The 23,714-nt window shown below is 39.9% G+C and overlaps 1 protein-coding gene across 2 annotated transcripts in view; it reads right to left on the reverse strand.

Annotated features, from left to right (window-relative positions):
- Nucleotides 1-1,633: 1,633 nt before the first annotated feature.
- The window catches only part of pik3r4 (phosphoinositide-3-kinase, regulatory subunit 4), a 60,353-nt gene continuing 38,272 nt past the window's right edge, over nucleotides 1,634-23,714 (reverse strand). Inside the window, exons 13-20 of one of the 2 annotated variants that reach the window (XM_063069802.1) lie at nucleotides 23,166-23,330; nucleotides 21,687-21,713; nucleotides 16,467-16,678; nucleotides 16,074-16,205; nucleotides 11,492-11,592; nucleotides 10,683-10,771; nucleotides 4,930-5,050; nucleotides 1,634-3,309 (exon numbers count right to left, since the gene is read on the reverse strand). In XM_063069802.1, the coding sequence (XP_062925872.1) occupies nucleotides 3,139-3,309; nucleotides 4,930-5,050; nucleotides 10,683-10,771; nucleotides 11,492-11,592; nucleotides 16,074-16,205; nucleotides 16,467-16,678; nucleotides 21,687-21,713; nucleotides 23,166-23,330 (1,018 nt within the window). In that variant the 3' untranslated portion in view covers nucleotides 1,634-3,138. The remainder of the gene's footprint in view (nucleotides 3,310-4,929; nucleotides 5,051-10,682; nucleotides 10,772-11,491; nucleotides 11,593-16,073; nucleotides 16,206-16,466; nucleotides 16,679-21,686; nucleotides 21,714-23,165; nucleotides 23,331-23,714) is intronic. The other variant, XM_063069803.1, reaches the window with a different exon arrangement.

Here is a 23,714-nt window from a genome sequence, read left to right on the forward strand (position 1 = left end):
GCAGGTACTGTTGAAGAAGGATGTACTTGGGTTAGGACAATGGGTAAAGAAGTAGCAAATGGAGTATAATATATGGGAGAATATGGTTATGCATTTGGTAAAATGAATAAAGGCATAAACTACTTTCTATCAGGGATAAAGTTCAGAGATCATATGTGCATAAGTACTTGGGAGTCCTTGTGCAGGAGTCCCTAAAGATTAGCTTGAAAGTTGAGTTGGTGGTGAGGAAGGAAAATGCAATATTAGCATTCATTTTAGTAGGACTAGAATATAAAAACAAGAATGTAATACTCTGGCTTTAAAAGGCACTTGGAGTATTGTGAGCAGTTTTTGGCCCCCTTATATAAGAAAGGAAGTGCTGGCATTGGAGACAGTCTGGAAAGATTCATGATAAAGATCCCGGGAATGAAAGGATTCACAGATAGAGAGAGTTTAATGACTCTGGGTCTGTATTCACTGGAGTTTCAAAAAAATGAGGGAAGATCTCAGTGAACCTTATCAAATATTGAAAGGTCTAGATAGAGTGGATGTTTCATAAAGTGGGTGAGTATAGGACCAGAGGGCACAGCCTCAAAATGGGATGGTGAATCTATGGAATTCATTGCCACAGATGGCTGTGGAGGGCAAGTGATTGTGTATACTTAACCTGCTAGGCGGCTGGCGTTTAAGGTAGTAATGAAGGTCCTCCATCTCTGGAAGTGTTCAGGGCTTCCTTCATCATATCAGTAGCTCGGTTGTCACTACTCTTGGTTATGCAAGTTCTGGGGGGGAGACTCAGAATACCGTCAGTTAGATGTAGAAGGATTCTTCATTGCTGTTTCCGTAACAGTTTTGTTTTACCAGTCAGTGTTGTTAGTCCTGAGGTGAACCCCCTGAACCAAGAGGACCAGAGAACTTAGTCTGGCCTCTACCTTTTTCCTGTTTGGCATGGGTGACCCTACCAAGAGCCAGAGCATAAAGCCCTAATTCCAGCCAACATCGCTCTCCGGGACACTGAGGCACGCAAGTCTCCAAACTCTGCAAGGTTGTGGTCCTCTTGGAGGGGGGATATTTAAAGCAAAGGTTAATAGGCTCTTGATTTGTAAGGGTGTCAAAGGTTATGGGGAGAAGGCAGGAGAATGGGTTTGAGAGGGATAACAAATCAGCCATGATGGAATGGCAGAGCAGACTTGACAGGCCAAATAGCCTAATTCTGTTCCTCTGTCTTATGGTATCAGTACACAAATTAGTAGTTATTAGTACATCAAATTAAATTGAGAATTTCTAAAAATGGGTTATTTTTCTTTCAATTCTATTCATTTTAATCTTTTGAACAGCGCACTATTTTCCATTTGTTTAGTCCTCACACCAGCTCAGAGGATCTTGATAACTCATTCTTCAGCCAATACTTCCACTCTTTCCTTGATAGCTACTACTATTTTCTAATTTGAGACTCCACTGATACCCTCAATTAGCACTCAGGGTGCAATTCTCTGAATAAGACTTCTAATTAAAAGTTGTTGTCAAAATATCATTGATGTAATGCGCATTCAGCAAAGTTCTAAGTTTTAAAAAAAGTATTTAAATTTTTGTTTAGTAAATATACTTTCATGCCCCAGATGAAGAGTGCAATAATGGATCATGATTCCGTAAGGTGTTACAAAGTGGGTTACCAATGTATTGTACAGCTTCATCATATCATTTACTACCCAGATGCAGTTTTCTATGCAGCACATACTTTCATGTCATAATCACTTAAACAGTAGGAAAACAGCCGGCAGCAACTTAAACTATTCACCTTTTTGTACATCTTGCTTGCTTGACAAAAAAAAACTTCATGCCAGTTGGTTGACAAAACTGCTTTACTTTGTATATAATCCAAATTCCTGAAGCCAAAAGGTTAAAATAATTCTAATAAAACGAAATACGTCCAGTGTTTGCAACATTTTTATATCTTTACCAAATTAGGGAATGCACTAACAAACCAACTGATCCCAACAAATCTCAATACTTTACTATACTGCACCCTTATCTCCTTTTGGTTTTTTAGAAGTTTAAATATTAAAGGAATTTATTTCACAATAATCTTCCACTTGAGCTAATATGCCAGTATTTCTACCTTTTTTTCCAAAACTATCAACATGTCACAAAGCAAAAGAAAAATGCACATTTTTGATAAAGATTACTTTTGTCTTTGCTGTGGTTTTTTGAGCTGATGCCTTCAGACAAGCTAGAAGCATTTCTAAAACAAATCAACTTCTTTGCGAAACACCCTGGTCAACTTAGGCAACCAGTTTTGGATATCTGTTTACTGTTTCCATAGTGCTAACATTTATGTCATTTGAAAATTAATTTGAGTTTAACTGAATACAAATCTCTGTAGAGGAGCTCTATGTATTCCCATTTGATGGTTCATATAGTGGGGTCTCAGTGTAAATGCACTGTAAAACTTGGATTTCATTGTGGTCACCAACCTTGTATTAAACTGCTGCTCAAGTACTTCTTCCACTTGAGCTAATATGCCAGTATTTCTACTTTCATTTTCAAAACTATCAAAATATCTCAAAGCAAAAGAAAACTGCTGCATATATTGAAAGAGTTTACTTTTAATGACTCCAAGCATCTACTGCCAAGAGGTCTCCCTCATAGAACTATGCTGACGAGTAAGGAAATCCATACAGGACATTTCATCCCTCCAAAGGTGCCCAAAAATATTAATATAATTTACTTAAAGTTATACTCTCTTTTAAATTCTAAAGTGCTCCTGAATGAAACAGTGAAATTATTTGGAATTGTCATAAATCTGAATGTAAAACATTATACACATCTTTATACTAATAAAGTTCAAACAGTGAGTTTGAATTCTTTACACACATGCAGAATGGAGAGAATACATTTCAAGTTTATAACTGCTATTAGTCAAATACTCAGGATTCTGAAACAATATATGCAGTCATTTCCTGGAGTTCTAATGCCATTAGGTTGTCAAGGCTGAATTATTTGAAAATGCAAACATGCTCTTTATGATAAAACATTATACATATTAGGCTTTTATTTTCATGAACCAATAATTTCCTGCATCATTTCCCAACCTTCATATTGCAAACAAATGTATTAATACAAGTTTATTTAAAATTCTCTTCAATACATCTGCCACTTTTACTTCCAAACTTTGACAATCCCATCTCGTGAAGCAGTTACAATAAAGCCCTGAGTGGTTTGGAAAGCAGCAAGAGCTGTGATAATATCATGATGTCCAACTGGGAGAGATTCAGGACCTCTGCGAGGCACATCTTCTGATGATCCAACCTTCTGCTTGCTGTGAATTTCCTTTCAAAACAAAAATTGATGTTCTCATTTAATTGAAACTAAAATTCTGAAGGTCAAGTACAAATATTATTCAGAAATGTTATTTCTATAAAAGAAAAAAGTTACTCCAATTTATCTTTTAAAAAAAATTAGTATTTAAGACTATAGAAAAGTGTCATAAACCAGGGTCATATTTAAGCAAAGTACACAAGTTAAAAGACAATTCCTCTATTATTTTAATTTTCTGGTATCCCAAATTTAAAATCAATTTTAAAAGATATCACTGGAAAGGCAATTTGGCAAAAATCTGTGAAAAGCCTCAAGAATCTCAAATAATCTTGGCAGTTAAAACCTAATATATGACAATGTAAGGGGGGGGGGGCGGTGTGGCGTAGAATTTGCATTCTTACAGAATTTTTCATACCGTTAGGACTTCCAATTTTTTGCAATATACTTACAAAGGATAATCACTGTTCCAATGTAAAGATATTTGATAATCAAATTACCACAGTTAAGAAAAACAAAATTTAAAAAATGCTCAAAATCTGAAATAACAGTAAAGTATGAGGTCAATGATCAGAAACTTTTTTTTCCTCAGCATGGAATGTTGTCTGATCAGCTGAAAGTTCCTAGCATTTTGCCTTTTATTAACCGAGTCCTGCAGTCAATCTCTTCTTGACTGTGGACTAAAATTCTGGACTGATTTGAGCTCCTCTGGTTCTTGTTAAAATTCAGATCTTTTACAAACATCTGATGGAGCACATTAAACTTAGCTATTATATTCATTCAAGAAGTGGCATATGGGAGAGACTCTTGGTTACTTCCAATTAAACCAAGGAAAATATAGAAAATAAAAATAAAAGCTGGAAGTAATAAATCTGTCATGAACCAAAAAGTTTGTTCAGCTTGTCAGAAAGGAATATCTTCTTCAAGAGATGTGTTACAATTCTTTAATGGAATTTTAATTAGGTTTATTTCTTCTCTGCTTTTTCATCAGATGAAAGGTTTCAACCATAGATGTTAACTGTTCATTCCCTCCACAGATGCCACCTTTCTCACAAAGTTCTTCCAGAATCTAGTGCACTGCTTTGAAATGATCTAGTGGTCAAAATCACAATCCTAGAAAACTTACTTTATTGGTTCTCCCCGCATCATGCCTCAATTTTGTGTTATGCTAACATCAGCTGAGGTACCTAAGGATTTCCAGTTTTCCAATAATCATTTTATAGTATATGTTTAAAAGCATATTATGGAATGTTCACAGCACATCTGTGAAGGGTGTTATTATCTTTTCCCTGCTGTCATTCCTTCATCCAAATGTTTTGAAATGCTCTTCATATTCACTTTGTTTTGGCTAAGAGGAGTCTTGAAATCAAATTGAAAGCTGATTGATTTCTGTTTCTTTGGAGGTTTCCTGACTTTAAGTATTCCCAACATTTTCAGCTTCATTAAAAAAAAAGCCATCTTGACTAATGTACACATCAGAGCTTGCTCTAAAGTTGTGTTTAGAAGCAGTTAATTGAGGTTAAGAATTAACTATATATTGGGTTTTTATGTCACAAACAACTAACATCCAGCACAAAAACTACCTTTGCGCACTTCAACAGAAGTTAAAGAACTTCGGATGTTTACAAAGCCTACCTGCACAACTTCAGTTCCTTCAATTATCTTTCTATAGTATGAAACAGATGGACAATGCAGAGCATCATTTGCACCTCCTACTACAATATATGATCTCTCAGGATATGCCAAATCCCAGAACCTGCATGAAAAGAAGTACAATTAAATTAACAATTAACATTAGTTGCAGCTGTTTTAGTGGCTAGAGTGGAACTGTAACAAAACTGATCATTTTCAGGATGAGTTATTTTAGAAAGAACTCACATGTTTTAATTAACTCAATAGAAAAGAGTCTAGAGTCCATGGAAAGAAATGAAAGATGCATATCCATAGTGCCATCTGCAACTTCAGAATACCTCTGTTCTGTAGCCAATGAAGTATAATTAGTTACATGATAATGGACACAATGTTGTGATAACAATATTTTAATATTGGTTGAGGGATTATTTAATGTTGACTAGTATATTACTCTTCATCAAAATAATACCATTGCAATCTTTATCCCTGAAGGGCCAGACTGGGACTCAGTTTAACACCCCTTATGACAGATAGCCTCTGAAAATGCAGTACCCCTATTGTACTCAAGTCTCTAGAAACTTAAAATCAGAAGCTACTGAGGTATTCTATCGAGTTAGCCTGCCTTTATGAGGCAATACAGAAAGCACTAGGTTACATTTCAGATACAGAAGACAAAAATGTGCTATGCATCATGCTTATCAGCAACCTCTGTCGGAAGCATGCGTGTTCATTAGTGAACTGATTAGACTGGAACATGTCCTCCTTTTTCCAAAGGAAAGGACTTCCCTTCCTGCACCATCAACACTGCCCTCAAACACACCTCTTCCATTGTACACACATCTGCTCTCACCTCATCCTCCCACCACCCTACCAGGGATATGGTTCTTCTTGTACTCACCCACCACCGCATCAGTCTCCGCTCGCAGCACATAACTCTCCGTAACTTCCACCATCCCCAACAGGATCCCACCACTTTCTGCTGTCTGCAGGGATTGCTCCCTAGGCGACTCCCTTGTTCATTTGGCACTCCCCGCTGATCTCCCTCCTGGGACTGATCCTTGCAAGCGTAACAAGTGCTACACCTGCCCCTACATCTCCTCCCTCACTATCATTCAGGGCCCCAAACAATCCTTCCAGGTGAGGCAACACTTCACCTGTGAGTCTGTTGGGGTCATATACTGTGTCCAGTGCTCCCGGTGTGGCCTCCTTATATCGGTGACACCCAATGTAGATAGGGAGACTGCTTCGCCGAGCAGCTATGCTCCATCCACCAGAAGAAGCAGGATCTCCCAGTGGCCACTCTTTTTAATTCCACTTCCCATTCCAATATCTAATCGATGGCCTCCTCTACTGTCGCGAAGAGGCCACACTCAGGTTGGAGGGACACCACCTTGTATTCTGTCTGGGTAGCCTCCAACCTGATGGCACAAACATCAATTTCTCAAACTTCCAGTAATGCCCCCACCTCCCTCCTTCACCGTTCCCCATCTCCCTTTCCCTTTCTCACCTTATCTCCTTGCCTGCCTATCACCTCCCTCTGGTGCTCCTCCTCCCCCCCACCCCATTTTCTTTCATATATGACCTTCTGTTCTATTAGATTCCCTCTTCTCCAGCCCTGTATCTCTTTCACCAATCAACTTTCCACCACTTTGCTTCACCCCTCCCCCCGCCCGGTTTCACCTATCACCTTGTGTTTCTCTCTCTTCTCCCCACACCTTTTAAATCTACTCCTCATCTTTTTTTCCTCCAGTCTCGAAACATCGACGGTACTCTTTTCCATAGATACTGCCTGGCCTGCAGAGTTCCTTCAGCATTTTGTGTGCGTTGCTTGGATTTCCAGCATCCGCAGATTTTCTCTTATTTGAGACTAGAAACTTGTGCTGTTCTGTTGGGAAAGTCTGTGACCACCCAAGACTTGGCACTGGAATAGCACTCACATCAGTTAAAAAGGTAAACAATGATGTATATAAAAATATATTGCTAATTAAAACAAATCAAAATAATTTTCACAACACCCAAAGTTTACACAAACCGCTGATGTTTGACAGCCTCTGGCGAGAAGTCAACGCTTCCAGCAGCGGTAATGCTCTGAGTGGAAAGTCAAAAAATATTTGCCAGAATTGCACAATGTGCAAATTGGTTTGGTTTGGCAGATGGCTGAAAATTCCCCGACTATATGTACAATTTTAAATATTCTATCAGCAACGTGGCTAAAATGCAATGATTCAAGGGTTCAAAAGGTTCATTCATTATCAAAGTATACAACTATGAACTTGTTCTTCTCCAGACAGACAGCCATAAAGCCAAGAAAGAAAAGAATGGCAGCACAATCATCAATCCCTAAATTTCCCCACCCCACACAAAAAACAAGAAACAAAAATGGAACAGGAATATCAACCCATATATCCTCCTTCCCCGCACAAAAAAAAAGATTGACCAAAAAACACAGAATATAAACAAACTGTAAGACTGAAAAAAGTCTATTGTCCGTAGTCCAAGTCCAATCCAAATTGCAGAAAACCTCGGATACAGTGGCAGGCCACACAGCCTTCCTTCTCCAGGAGCAGAGTGATCCCACCAGCGATCAAAAGGCAAGCAGCCGGCGCTCACCTTCTACATTTGCCTCGATGTTTCAATCTCCCTCGTGGCTTTGATCAGCAAACAATAGAAGGTTTAATCGGCTCTCTCTCACACAACGTCCCTCGCCACGTGGTTCATGCTCGCGGCCTCTGCCTCCCAGTATCTTATTGGAGACTGCAGAGTGCTGGATCACCCAAATGATCTCTAAACTGCAACTCACAGGCTCCAACAGTTCGGGAACCAAATTTCAGATGAAAAACAGACATTAAAAAAACATAAAAGAAGTGAAATAAATAGTTCTGTGGTCTATCCAGAAGATGTCGACTGTGGCCGCGCTGTATGCAGGCGCCATCTTGACCGGAAGTATAGCTTTATGTAATGATTGTATGATTATACCTTCAAATTCTGCATAGCTCCTTCCTGGAAGTACTGAAATTGTTCATTTTCACTCTTGGCCTGTTTCTGGCATCTTCAAGCCTGAATGCTTGAAATAGCAATGAGCAAAAAAAAAAAAATCGGAATGGTCTTACTGCTTATTTCTAGCCAACTACCAGTGACAAAGATCACCGCTTTTTGAAAACAAACATATATAGCGGACGCTATTTAAAAATTGTTTGCTCTAAGCGAGGTGTAGCGTCTAATGGCCATACAAGCACGCACAACTTATGCTAGTTAAAATCTGCTCAAAAAGTCTCTTGCTTGAAATAAGCAGCATAGTGTCCCAAATAAACAAAGTAAATCTTGGCTATTTTCTTGATTTTTTTTTTGCTTTTTAAGACTTGTATCAAATAATTGGCTGCCCTGATTAACCAATGGCCCAATTAAATGGAATCGCCTGTATATGACCATTTGGAAAACAAGAGAACAAAGTTAAAGGCAGATGAGAAAAATGTGGACTGCAGGTGTAAATTAAGAGGCAGTAATGCAATCAAAGTAACAGCAGGACTATTATTGCTCATTATCATCAAGATGATTTGGAGAATCTCCTTAAATTGACTACAAACAATACATTTCTTCATACAATATTTACAAAATTTGAAATGCTAGCTACTTTGAAGTGGAATCCATGGGGAAATAGAGATCATTAATAAAGTAGATAAAAAGCTTTACAATTTATAAAACAAGGCAGTGAACTGGAATGCACATATACAGTACCCTTGAAATCTTGCCCCTTCAACCTCTGCCAACATAGTTCAAATTCTTACAATCAGGTTCCAAGCAGCGTAAACTTATACCGAGTGTTGATCAGACTATTGCAGTTGGGATTCCTCTAGATAGGTAGACTGGTAAGTAGTGAGTTTTACCCTGCATTTAACTAATCCTATGAATAAACTTGAAAATAGCTTTATCAAATACCAAGACAAAAGTTAGAAGACTGTTCCATTTCCAAAATGGTGGAATCTTCATTAAAAGCATAAAATATGTCACACACTCTAAATCTTGGTAAAATTCTATCAAGCAAACTGATATCACCAATAAAATCTGCTCTCACTCCATCCTCCCATCACCCCACTAGGAATAGGGTTCCCCTGGTCCTCATCTACCACCCGACCAGCCTCCGGGTCCAAAATATTATTCTCCGTAACTTCCGCCACCTCCAACGGGATCCCACCACTAAGCACATCTTTCCCTTGCCCCCCTCTCTCTGCATTTCGCACGGATCACTCCCTACGCGATTCCCTTGTCCATTCGTCCCCCCATCCCTCCCCACTGATCTCCCTCCTGGCACTTATCCTTGTAAGCGGAACAAGTGCTACACATGCCCTTACACTTCCTCCCTCACCACCATTCAGGGCCCCAGACAGTCCTTCCAGGTGAGGCGATACTTCACCTGTGAGTCGGCTGGGGTGATATACTCCGTCTGGTGCTCCTGATGTGGCCTTTTATATATTGGCGAGACCTGACACAGACTGGGAGATCGTTTTGCTGAACACCTACGCTCTGTCCGCCAGAGAAAGCAGGATCTCTCAGTGGCCACACATTTTAATTCCACATCCCATTCCCATTCTGATATGTCTATCCACGGCCTTCTCTACTGTAAAGATGAAGCCACACTCAGGTTGGAGGAACAACACCTTATATGCCGTCTGGGGAGCCTCCAACCTGATGGCATGAACACTGACTTATGAAACTTCCGCTAATGCCCCACCTCCCCCTCATACCCCATCCGTTATTTGTTTATATACACATTCGTTCTCTCTCTCTCCTTTTTCTCCCTCTGTCCCTCTGACTATACCCCTTGCCCATCCTCTGGGTTCCCCCCCCCCCTTTTCCTCCTCCCTGGGCCTCCTGTCCCATGATCCTCTCATATCCCTTTTGCCAATCAACTGTCCAGCTCTTGGCTCCATCCCTCCCCCTCCTGTCTTCTTCTATCATTTTGGATCTCCCTCTCCCCCTCCCACTTTGAAATCTCTTACTAGCTCTTTCAGTTTGTCCTGATGAAGGCTCTCGGCCCGAAACGTCGACTGTACCTCTTCCTAGAGATGCTGCCTGGCCTGCTGCGTTCACCAGCAACTTTGACGTGTGTCACCAATACAAAATAAAAGGTTTTGCTCACTCTATAGTATTCCCAGTTAGGAAAACAAAAAAAACTTCATAGTAGTTTTAAATTACAAGACCAAAAATGATTATAACCTTTATTTTATGCATTTTGGAAATCAGATTTAACACCAAAAATACTGCTTCAGATACTACCAAATAATGCTCTTCAAGTATGAGGAGCTTTTGATGTCTCTGGGGCTGTAGTCACTGAAGTTTGAAAGAATGAGGGGAGATATCTTTGAAACATACCAAATATTAAAAGGCCTAGTTAAGAGTGGACATGGAGAGGATGTGTCCTATAGTGTGGGGGGGGGGAATCTATAACACCAGAGGGGGGCACAGCCTCAGAATACAAGGACCTCTTTTAGAACAGAGATTAGAGGGAACTTCTTTAGCTAGAGGCTGGTGAATCTGTGGAATTCACTGCCACAGATCGCTGTGGAGGCCAAATCGTTGGGTATATTTAAAGTGGAGGTTGACAGGCTCTTGATTAGTAAGGGTGTTGGAGGTTACAGGAAGATGACAAGAGAATGGGGTTGAGAAGGAAAAATCAGACATGATCAAATGGCAGAACAGACTCAGTAGCCTGAATGACCTAATTCTTATGGTCTTAAAAATTTACAAAAGTACAATACCTTATTCTCATGTCTGATCCAGCTGTTAGCAACAGAGGATTTCCATCTGCTGGGCTGCAGTAGATTCCATGAACACTATGTGCTGAAGGCTAAAATGAAATGTAATCAATTAGACTTTGAACTTGCTTTGCTTACCAACAAAAAGGGACAGTTTATTTTTACAAGATTGTAATGATGTACCCTGTGGCGAAGGCCAAAATGCTCCTAGTTCAAAAATCCCAAGATGAGATCTTTCTTAAGTGTGCAAAAAATAGGGTTAAAAGCAAGCCTACTTGTTCCACCTAGCTAGTTACTCACTGAAAATAATTGGCTCATACTGCCTCTTCTCTGCCTGTTAACAAATTCCCTATCCATGCTAATATATTATTCCCAATCCATGCTAATATATTATTCCCAGCTAATGATCTCTCACTTGCATACAATCTCCTGAGGGACCTTATGGAATGTTTTTTTAAAAATTCTGAATACAATACTTCTGCTAGTTCTCCTTTAAGTTATCTTTTTCCGAGGCATTCACCCAGGGCTCTCTGCTTTCAGTGGATGATAAACTTCCATAAAACCATGCTGATCTTTGCTTTATGATATTGAAGTTTTTTAGTGTATTATTACCATTTGTGTAATAATGGTGTTAACCACTTTCCGGACAAATGCTGTCTTCTCTATCTTCTTAGTAATGCAGAAGTGCATTAATCTACTGTACTGTAGTCGCAACGGATTTTGAACTCAGTCTTCTGACTCAGAAGCAAAGGTGCTACTAACCCCCCCATGGATAACAAAGAATCTTAAGCACTGAAGATCTAGCTTCAAACCTGCATTTCAGAGAGAGGTGGAGCACTGCTGGCCCATAGAGTGAATCGCCGGTCCCCTGTTTCCATGTCCCACATTGAAACTTCATTATTTCCTTGCACAGCTGAAGGGAAATGTCAAAACAAATATTCAGAATGTATGTTGGCCACTATAAGGAATTGCAAATATTTGCTTGAAATTTTGCAAATAGTGAATTAATTAAAGAGAAAAACACACCTTCAAAGTTTAATCATTTCTTTTTTAACTATGGTTAACTATTAGGTCACTGAATATTAAATGCTTGACAGATTTTAATTTGCAAAGCAAGAAAACAATAGTAGTGCTGTCATTTTTGATGAGGTAGCACTGTGTATTTAATACATGAGCTCTAAAGATTGCACCATTTTTCACTCTATTAAGTATACCAGCATCTATCTTGTTCGTATGACGACATGCTGGCATGTTGTGGGAACCCATTACAGCGGAGTTAGAGATATGAGACGGATGAGAAGAAAGGATTATCCTTGCAATTCTACTGTCTATATGCAAGTAATATCTTACATTACATACTGTACATGTCTTAATAACTGATTCAAACTCTATTAACATTTATTTTGGAAAATTCAATGGAAACTGTGACGAGGAAATTTCCTTCTTCCTCAACTAGGCAGAATGAGATTTTAGAGGGATCCCTTCAAGATCCTTGGCCTCTTTTAATCTTTGTTATCTCCTTCAGCCTAATAACCTTCAGGATCATAGAATTGTCTAGGCAAAATCAGCAACAACATCCATGTTGACAGTGCTAATCGCATTTCTCTGCATTAGTTCTGTATTGCTCCGTCATTCATATCCCAGTACCTGCCCAAATGCCTTTAAACAAGCTCCTTCATCCAAGTAAGCACCATTCTTGATGTGACATACTCACCCCTCAGATCTCCTTTACACTTCTCACCTTAATTAGGTGCCCTTTGGACTCCCCTGCCCTGAGAGAAAGACCATCTATCCAATCCATGTCTCTCAAATTTATAAACCTCTGCAAGGACAGACTTCTATGTCCTACATTCTTGTGAAAATCAAAAATAAATACAGCATATACAATGTTTCCTACTAACTGCAGCTCCCCATTCTTGGCAATGTCTTGGTAAATCTCTTCTGCACTTTCTATGACCAGATCTGTACACAAAATTTCAAGCTCCCCCATTTCTGTGCATACCCAGATTTGATCTCACCCCACTGATAGGTTTACAGCCAACGGTCTAAGCTCTAGAATTTTCTACTTCCTTGCCACGTCAAGATCTTTCTTTTCACTATAAGCTTCCACAACTTATGACACTCCTACACAAAAATGAATTCCCATGTCAATAAATTCAAAAGCTCAATGTACATGCATGCATTCATTCCTATCAATGACAGAAATAACTCCCACTCTGTCTCCACTTTTAGCAATTGTTCTTTCTTAGCAGTCTTGCGCACTTTTAGTGCGAATCATTTCAATACTGTGAAGGTATGGTTACCATAATCGAGTAATTTCTGTGTATCTTCCAGCTTCTAGACAAAAATCAACTCATGGATGTTTGTGAAACATTTGTTACCTTGGAATGGTTTGTACTACAAATACTTCTTTCACTGCAACATACATCAAAATTGCTGGTGAACGCAGCAGGCCAAGCAGCATCTATAGGAAGAGGTGCAGTCGACGTTTCAGGCCGAGACCCTTCGTCAGGACTAACTGAAGGAAGAGTGAGTAAGAGATTTGAAAGTGGGAGGGGGAGGGGGAGATCCAAAATGATAGGAGAAGACAGGAGGGGGAGGGATAGAGCCGAGAGCTGGACAGGTGATAGGCAAAAGGGATATGAGAGCATCATGGGACAGGAGGTCCGGGAAGAAAGACAAGGGGGGGGGGTGACCCAGAGGATGGGCAAGAGGTATATTCAGAGGGACAGAGGGAGAAAAAGGAGAGTGAGAGAAAGAATGTGTGCATAAAAATGAGTAACAGATGGGGTACGAGGGGGACGTGGGGCCATAGCAGAAATTAGAGAAGTCGATGTTCATGCCATCAGGTTGGAGGCTACCCAGATGGAATATAAGGTGTTGTTCCTCCAACCTGAGTGTGGCTTCATCTTTACAGTAGAGGAGGCCGTGGATAGACATGTCAGAATGGGAATGGGATGTGGAATTAAAATGTGTGGCCACTGGGAGATCCTGCTTTCTCTGGCGGACAGAGCGTAGATGTTCAGCAAAGCGGTCTCCCAGTCTGCGTCAGATCTCACCAATATATAAAAGGCCACATCGGGAGCACCGGACGCAGTATATCACCCCAGTCGACTCACAGGTGAAGTGATGCCTCACCTGGAAGGACTGTTTGGGGCCCTGAATGGTGGTAAGGGAGGAAGTGTAAGGGCATGTGTAGCACTTGTTCCACTTACACGGATAAGTGCCAGGAGGGAGATCAGTGGGGAGGGATGGGGGGGACAAATGGACAAGGGAGTTGTGTAGGGAGCGATCCCTGCGGAATGCAGAGAGAGGGGGGGAGGGAAAGATGTGCTTAGTGGTGGGATCCCATTGGAGGTGGCAGAAGTTACGGAGAATAATATGTTGGACCCGGAGGCTGGTGGGGTGGTAGGTGAGGACCAGGGGAACCCTATTCCTAGTGGGGTGGTGGGAGGATGGAGTGAGAGCAGATGTACGTGAAATGGGGGAGATGCGTTTAAGAGCAGAGTTGATAGTGGAGGAAGGGAAGCCCCTTTCTTTAAAAAAGGAAGACATCTCCCTCATCCTAGAATGAAAAGCCTCATCCTGAGAGCAGATGCGGCGGAGACGGAGGAATTGCGAGAAGGGGATGGCGTTTTTGCAAGAGACAGGGTGAGAAGAGGAATAGTCCAGATAGCTGTGAGAGTCAGTAGGCTTATAGTAGACATCAGTGGATAAGCTGTCTCCAGAGACAGAGACAGAAAGATCTAGAAAGGGGAGGGAGGTGTCGGAAATGGACCAGGTAAACTTGAGGGCAGGGTGAAAGTTGGAGGCAAAGTTAATAAAGTCAACGAGTTCTGCATGCGTGCAGGAAGCAGCGCCAATGCAGTCGTCGATGTAGCGAAGGAAAAGTGGGGGACAGATACCAGAATAGGCACGGAACATAGATTGTTCCACAAACCCAACAAAAAGGCAGGCATAGCTAGGACCCATACGGGTGCCCATAGCTACACCTTTAGTTTGGAGGAAATGGGAGGAGCCAAAGGAGAAATTATTGAGAGTAAGGACTAATTCCGCTAGACGGAGCAGAGTGGTGGTAGAGGGGAACTGATTAGGTCTGGAATCCAAAAAGAAGCGTAGAGCTTTGAGACCTTCCTGATGGGGGATGGAAGTATATAAGGACTGGACATCCATGGTGAAAATAAAGCGGTGGGGGCCAGGGAACTTAAAATCATCGAAAAGTTTAAGAGCGTGAGAAGTGTCACGAACATAGGTCAGAAGGGATTTAACAAGGGGTGATAAAACAGTGTGGAGGTATGCAGAAATGAGTTCGGTGGGGCAGGAGCAAGCTGAGACAATAGGTCAGCCAGGACAGGCAGGTTTGTGGATCTTGGGTAGGAGGTAGAAACGGGAAGTGCGGGGTGTGGGAACTATAAGGTTGGTAGCAGTGGATGGGAGGTCCCCTGAGCGGATAAAGTCGGTGATGGTGTGGGAGACAATGACTATTTCACTGGCTATTTTTATCTGCTTTAGTACATTTGTATTGCTCGGCACCAATTTTATTTTGCTTTACAATGTTTTTATAGAATCTTTGGATATTACTATTGCATTAAATATGTTGCAATAAATGGAAAATATTGCAATACAGTATACAAGGAGATGGTGTCATTTTTTAAATGAACATTAGGAAATGGGGACAGGAAGGGCAGTCTTGATGTGGTCACCTAATGATAATTCTACATACATTGTAGAACATAGTGCAACACAGCACAGGAACAGGCTGACTATGATGCCAATTTAAACTGCACATCGTTATATGTTTTGCATCGCTCAATTCCCAAGTGTCTGTCCAAAAGCCTCTTTAACATTGCTATCACATCTATTTTCATCACATCCTCTGGTAGCACGTTTCAGGTACCTACCTCTCTGCGTTAAAAAAGGCTTGCTTTGTACACCTCCTTCATACTTTCTCGCTCAGTTGAGCCTCAAGTTCCTATGAGTGAACATCACCAATAACTCACCCCAGTACAACCACACAGCTATCAAGGTCAAGAAAGCTCACCAACATCTCTACTCGCTCGTGAGGTGAAAGAAATTTGGCATGTCCCCATTGACCTTCACCATTTTTTAAATCAATGCCTACATTAATGTGCTGTTGTGTGATCTGTGCAAACCATATGCAAGATGTGTCTTTCACCGTGCCTTGGAACACATGACAATAAAAAAATCGATTTACCAATTAATTTATTATTTTGCCTTCGTGTTTGACACTTCAACCTGGGGTAAAGGTTTCTGACAATTCTAACTTATTTATGGCTCTCCATTTTTTGGAGGATAATCCGCAAAATAGAATACCAGGGCACTGAGGGCACAAACAATAAATCAGAAGTAATCTGAATGAAGTATTGAATTTACCTGCAATGACCCAGGATTGACAGAGGGGGTGCATTAGTAGCTGTCGGATGCGAGCTCTTGCTGGATGCCAATGGCTTGAAATGGGAAGCTGAAATCTCATGTCCCAACAAGCCATAGTTCCATTACTTGTCCCTTTATATACAAAAAAATCCAACTTGAAATATAAATATAGCAAATGCCACATGGAGCTCCTAGAAACTATCACTCACTGCAAATACAACATCTCTGATGTGTTGACTGCATAATAAGACTAGTTTTAGCTGTAAAGATTACAACTTTATATTATAACTATATTTTGATAATAGATAATATTTTGTTTAATGAAAATCTATGGATAAATGTGCAACAAAGGGAATAGATACCTGATAAATAGACCTAGGAATTCATACATACCTATACACAGCCAGCATTGATGTATATCCACAGCAAAGGAAGTGATGAGTCCAAGTCTCAAATCATGCTTTAATGTCCAGGCATTTGTTGATGACCTCAGGTCCCAGCCAATTAATGAACCATTTACTGTTGCATATGCTAAGATAGACTGGGCTCCTGCATTAAAATGATGAATGTCTACTACGCAGCCATCCTTCTTCTGGTCCAAAGTTCTTGAGGAAGCAAAGAAAAGTCTATTTATTTGAATATGAACATTATTTATTAATTACTTGTCATTAATGCTATATAAACAAATACCCTGCTAATACCTAACAAGACATGATGCAAACAAGAAATCGCTTTTCTGACCAGAATCTGTTTATTGACTGCACACATTCCATAAAATGGAAAAGATTAGCACAGCAATAACTATGTCAACACAAATTCAAACTATAGGTGCAAGTTAACAATTATATCCGGTCAGATGAAATATCACTTAATATTTTCAATTAGAACAGCTTTAAATTTACTGTACAACTTGATTTCTGATAATTATACTAGGCTACTATTGCTGTTCCTATTAATACAATTATAAGATAAGGCAGATTTATATTAGTATCAATATAATTGATATTTAGCAAATTTAAAATAAAGAAATTGATTTGAGATTATATACTGGTAATGACAAACGACTGTTCTATTTCTAGTATTTGTAAATAATCAAGTACAAAAGTAAGAATCCAAATACATTCTCACGTCAAAATTGATCTACATTCTTATCTAGCTTGCAGCTCCAATTGTGAAGGAAGCTTCTTTAATATTAAATTCAATGTACATAATTACTAATGCCACATGCAAACTTTACAGAATTAATACAAGAAAAAAAATACATGTTAGCAACAAGAACATCACCCAGCGTAGTTAGCTGCAGTAAGGTTAACAGAGTTATAGGAAATAACTAGGGGAGGATGGTATCAGTAAATGCTAACATTGCTTTCTCATTAAACTGCTCCATATTCAAGCTGTTTAAAAACAAAGGCCATTTGTTCTGTTGGACAGCAGAAAGCACAATGGTCTTAATCTGCAACCATCATATGATAGGAAACAGCAAAGAATTAAACACTGGAGACTCTGCAGATGCTGGAAATCTGAGCAACACACACACACACACAAAATGCAGCAGAGACTCAGCAAGTCAGGCAGCATCTATAGAGGGGACCAAACAGTCGATATTTCAGGCCAAGTCCCTTCATCAGGGCTGGATAGAGGGAGAATGCCAGAATAAGGTGGGGGGAGGGAAAGGAGTACACACTGGCAGGTGATAGGAGAAACCAGGTGAGGGGGGAGGGAATGTGGGCAAGGATAGATGAAGGAAGAACCTGGGAGGTGATAGCTGGAAGATGTAAAGAGCCAAAGAAGGAATATGATATAAGACCATAAGACATAGGAGCAGAATTAGGCCATCTGGCCCATTGAGTCTGCTCTGCCATTCAATTATGGCTGATCCTTTTTTTCTCTATCTCCTCCTCAACCTCAGTTCCCGGCCTTCTCCCCGTAACCTTTGATGCTATGTTCAATCAAGAACCTATAAATCTCTGCCTCAAAGACACCCAACGACCTAGCCTCCTCAGTTGCATGTGGCAACAACTTCCACAAATTCACCATCTTTTGGCTAAAGAAATTTCTCTGCATGTTTTGAAAGGGCGCCCCTCTATCCTGTGGGTATGCTCCTTTGTCCTCGACTCTCCCACCATGGGAAACATCCTTTCCACATCTACCTTGTCTAGGCCTTTCAACATCCGAAAGATCTCAATGAGATTTCCCCTCATCCTTCTGAATTCCAACGAGTAAAGACCCAAAGCCATCAAACGTCCCTCGTATGATAACCCCCTTCATTCCTGGAATCATCCTTGTGAACCTCCCCTGGAAACTCACCAATGCTAGCACCTATTTTCTAAGATGAGGGGCCCAAAACTGTTCACAATACTCAAGGTGAGGCGTCACCAGTGCTTTATAAAACCTCAGCATCACATTCTTGTTCTTGTATTCTAGACCTTGTAAAATGAATGCTAACATGGCATTTGCCTTCCTCGCCACCGCCTCAACTTGCAAGTTAACCTTCAGGGTGTTCTGCACAAGGACTCCCAAGTCCCTCTGCATCGCAGGTTCCTAGATTTTCTCCCCATTTAGAAAATAGTCCGCACATTTATTTCTACTACCAAAGTGCATGACCATGCATTTTCCAACATGGTGTTTCATTTGCCACTTTTTTGCCCATTCTCCTCATCTGTTTAAGTCCTTCTGCATCCTGTTCCCTCAACACTACCTGCTCCTCCACCAATCTTTGCATCATCTGCAAACTTGGCAACAAAGCCATCTATTCCATCATCTAAATCATTTATATACAGCCACAAAAGAAGTGGTCCCAATACCAACCCCTGCAGAGCACCACTAGTCACTGGCAGCCAACCAGAAAAGGATCCTTTTATTCCCACTCGCTGCCAATGCTCTAACCATGTTAGTAACTTTCCTGTAATACCATGGGCTCTTAACTTGGTAAGCAGCCTCATGTGTGGCACCTTGTCAAAGGCCTTCTGAAAGTCCAAATATACAACATCTACTGCATCCCCTTAATCTATCCTACTTGTAATCTCCTCAAAGAATTCCAACAGGTTTGTCAGACAGGATTTTCCCTGAAGGAAACCATGTTGACTTTGCATTATCTTGCCCTGTGTCACTAAGTACTCTATTACCTCATCAACATCTTCGCAACCACTGAGGTCAGGCTAACTGGTCTATAATTTCCTTTCTGCTGCTTTCCTCCTTTCTTAAAGAGTGGAGTAACACTTGCAATTTTCCAGTCCTCTTGCATAATGCCAGAGTCCAATAATTTTTGAAAGATCATTTCTAATGCCACCACAATCTCTAAGAACTTCTTTAGAACCTTAGGGTGCAGTTCCTCTGGTCCGGGTGACTTATGTAGCTTTAGGCCTTTGAGTTTTTTGAGCACCTTCTCTCTTGTAACAGTAACTGCACCCACTTCTCTTTCTTCATACACTACAACATCAGACATACTGCTAGTGTCTTCCACAGCGAAGACTCACACAAAATACTCATTTACTTCATCAGTCATCTCCTTGTGCTCCATTATTATTTCTCCTGCTTCATTTTCTAGCAGTCCTTTATCCACTCCCATTTCTCTTTTTTTTTTAAACATACTTGAAAAAACTTTTACTATCCACTCTGATATTATTTGCTAGCTTGCTTTCATATTTCATCTTTTCTCTTCTAATGATTTTTTTTAGTTGATCTCTATAGGTTTTTTAAAAACTTCCCAATCCTTTATCTCCCCACTAATTTTTGCTTTGTTGTATGCCCTTTCTTTTGCTTTTACAATAGCTTTAACTTCCCTTGTCAGCCACGGTTGTACTATTTTACCATTTGTGTATTTCCTCATTTTTGGAATACACATGTCCTGCACCTTCCTCATTTTTCCCAGAAATGCACACCATTGCTGCATGCTGACATCCCTGCCAACGCTCCTTCCAATTTACTTTGGCCAATTCCCCTCTCGTACCACTGTAATTTTCCTTACTCCACTGAAATATGCTACATCAGGCTTTACTTTCTAACTATCAAATTTCAAGTTGAACACAATCATATTGTGATCACTGCCTCCTAAGGGCTCTTTTACCTTAAGCTCCCTAATCGCCGTCAGTTCATTACATAACACACAATCTAGTATAGCTGATTCCCTAGTAGGCTCAACGACAAACTGCTCTAAAAAGCTATCTCTTAAGCATTCAACAAACTCACTCTCTTGAGATCCATTACCAACTTGATTTTCCCAATTATCCTGCATGACTAACATAACATTGTCCTTTTGACTCACCTTTCCCATTTCCTGCTGCAACCCATAGTCTACCTCCCTGCCACTGTTGGGAAGCCTGTATATAACTGCCATCAACGCCTTTTTACCCTTGCAGTTTCTTAACTCAACCCATAAGGATTCAACATCTTTCGTTCCTATGTCACATCTTTCTACTGATTTGATGCCATTCTTTACCAGTAGAGCCACACCACCCCCTCTGCCTACCTTCCTATCCCTCCGATATAATGTGCAACCTTGGACATTCAGCTCCCAACTACAATCAGTAGTTTGCTTTAGCCGCGATTCAGTGATGGCCACAACATCATACCTGACAATCTGTAATATTGCAACAATTTCTTTAACTACGAGCATTTTGATACAACACCTTGAGTACCATATTTGCTATCCTTTCTGACTCTGCATCCCTAATGATTTGATACTCAGTCTATTGGCTGCAACTAAGTTTCATCACCTGCCTGGCCTTCCTGACAATCTGACTACACGCTATCTTTACTTTTTTACCATCCATCCTTTCCTGAGTCCCTTCACTCTGGTTCCCACCCCCCTACCTAGTTAGTTTAAACCCTCCCCAACAGCCCTAACAAACCTACCTGCAAGACTATTGGTCCCCCTCGGGTTCAGATGCAACCCGTCACTTTTGAACAGGTCATACCTCCCCCAGAAGAGATCCCAGTCATCCAAGAACCTGAAGCCCTGCACCAGCTTCTCAGCCACACAATGATCTGCCAAGGGATCAGTGGACCTGGGAAGAAAGAAGGAAGAGGGGCACCAGAGGGATGTGATAGGTAAGTGATGCAAACAGAAGTGAGAGAGGAACCAAAATGGAGAATGGGAAAAGCAGCAGGGGAGGAGGGGGAGGAAGTACCGTAAGTTAGAGAAATGGACATTTATGCAACCAGGTTGGAGGCTACCCACATTGAATATGAGGTGTTGCTCCTCCAACCTGAGCAAATAACTGACAATTTCCCTTCAATAAGCATTACAGGGCCATATATATTATAATATTGGGCAATGTACAGGACTAATGCTAAAGCCTAATAATAGCCATAATTGAAAGCCCTTGAAAAATGTGTATTAACTGCAACATCCTCAAGTATAACTAAGAATCCAATTCCATCTGCTTTTCTTTAAATATAGCTGTGCCTATGCTAAGTAATATATCTTTCCACCCTATTTTATTGTAGAAGGAAAGTCAGCTCTTCCATATGTTGCAAGCAAAAAAAATGCACATATACCAAAGGAATAAATATAAATGATAGATACCAACAATGCTAAAATCAATACTTAAATATCCATATTAAACATGTACAAAAGCTTAGCAATGAAATGATTTATAAAAATAAGCATACACATTAGAGATGTAATGATCTTCCTTTCTGCGGAGAAAAAGATAAAAAGTTGTCATCGAAACATTGAAAGCACCACCAATACGTTAGCTTTGTTCCCTGGGCACACGCATTGGTTTCAAATGGTGATTATCATGGTGCTGTTTGTCAAACATTTAACCGTTTGGTGTAAAATGATATGCCCCCCACCTCACTAATGACAAAAAAAACCTATTTTGTGCTACTATAATTAAATAACTTTCAGAATATGCCAGAAGCCATCCTGCTAGAGGATATACATAAGGTAACATTACACTCCAAGTCAGGTTACGTTATAATATTATGGTTTGAAGGAAAGTTGGGAGAGATAAAGCATTACCTATGGTTGAGCAGTTGGGGAAAAAAAAGCATGGCAAGAAATACAGCCAACTATCTTTAATGAACTGTTCGAAAAAGATTTATGCCTAAGCTCTGTAAATGTTATAAACTATTCTACAGACCAAAGCTAAGGGATTTATGTAGCCCAGGCAAGAGTAGGTAAACTAAACTGTGCCAAATGAAAAGCTGGAGCACAAAATAAAGTTTTGATAACAACTTATATTGTTTGGTATGACTGAGAAATTGGACACTTGATAAAATGATGCTGCAATCTTGTTTTTCTCCTTGGATATTTAATTCTATTTTAGCCTCAAACAAGGAAATCATGCTGGACAATTAGCTGCTGTACTATTAACAAAGATATAGAAAATAGTTAAATAGATTAAGAAATAATGTTATCTTCTAACTACACTTCATCATTGCTAAAAGAACACTAAATATGGAAAAGTATAAATCAACCAGACAGGATTTTGCATTGTTGAAGTGGCGGTGCTGGTTGCCAACCTCAAAGAAAGCTGCCAACATAAACACAATCTCTGTGACATAGACTTTCAGCTACATTACTTCCAGCCACTTATCATCAAAAAGCATGGGTGCCACATTATGGAATTATCACTTATTCTAAACTAGAAAGCACATAATTTTAATCAAATATTTTAAACATTTCAGAGGGAAATACACATATTTTAAAGAAGAAACTGCAGTATTAAAATAAAAAGGATCCATTAAAATATATTTTGAAATATTTAACATAGCACAATTTTATCAGACCAAGGAGTTTGATGATTCATATTATGATTTAGAAAATCATTAGGCTTACTTAGATTACTTGCAATAAAGCACAAGAGCTAGACTGAGTTGGGGCCAGCCCACACTCAATATCACTGTAAACAGAATTACTTTTGACAGGCCTGTGGGCTCAATTACATTGGAGACCTCGTTGCTACAGCTCATCAAAATATTTAAGACCATCTCAAAAAGGATTTAAAATAATTCATTTTAGATGAATTTATTTAATATCTCAAGTGCTTAAGTGCTAAAAATTAATAAAATTCAGATAATAAAAATAGGCCTAAAGAAAATTAACATAATGAAAATAGTTAATATTCAAATGAAATACAATACCTGCTCTGGAGAGGATGTATTTTTGGAGATTTTGGAGGCTTACTAGCCTCAATTCCTAGGAGCTGGACAGTACCATTGTCAGAAGCAGCTGCCAGATAATGGGAGCCCTGGCAGAATGCCAAGGTTTTGATTTTTCCTCCTATTCGAGAATACGTCAAAATTGATCTACAAAACAATAAAAAAGAAAAATAATTTATTGATTATTGGAGATAAATAATACAGGAATGCTACTGCTGTCAGCTGATGTGCTTTGTCCCAAATACTAAAGGAAATTTTCACATTCAGCTGCACACCCAAAGAATGCACTCCTTCACATAAAATGCAATCAAAATTTGCAACGGACTACTCAAACAAGCTATTGAAATAAAGTTAATTGTTAGGTAAGCATACTAAAGATTATGGAACTGTAGCAAACAGAGAGAGCTGAAATACAAATTAACTATGATCTAATTTGAATGGAAGGCCACGTTTGAGGGCTGGTGTACTTCCATTGCTACGGACAAATACACAGAAGAGTATAACACACTACAATGCTGTGTCGACCTTTCA

This window comes from Mobula hypostoma, chromosome 17, assembly GCF_963921235.1.
Source record: "Mobula hypostoma chromosome 17, sMobHyp1.1, whole genome shotgun sequence".
Taxonomy (NCBI): Eukaryota; Metazoa; Chordata; class Chondrichthyes; order Myliobatiformes; family Myliobatidae; genus Mobula; species Mobula hypostoma.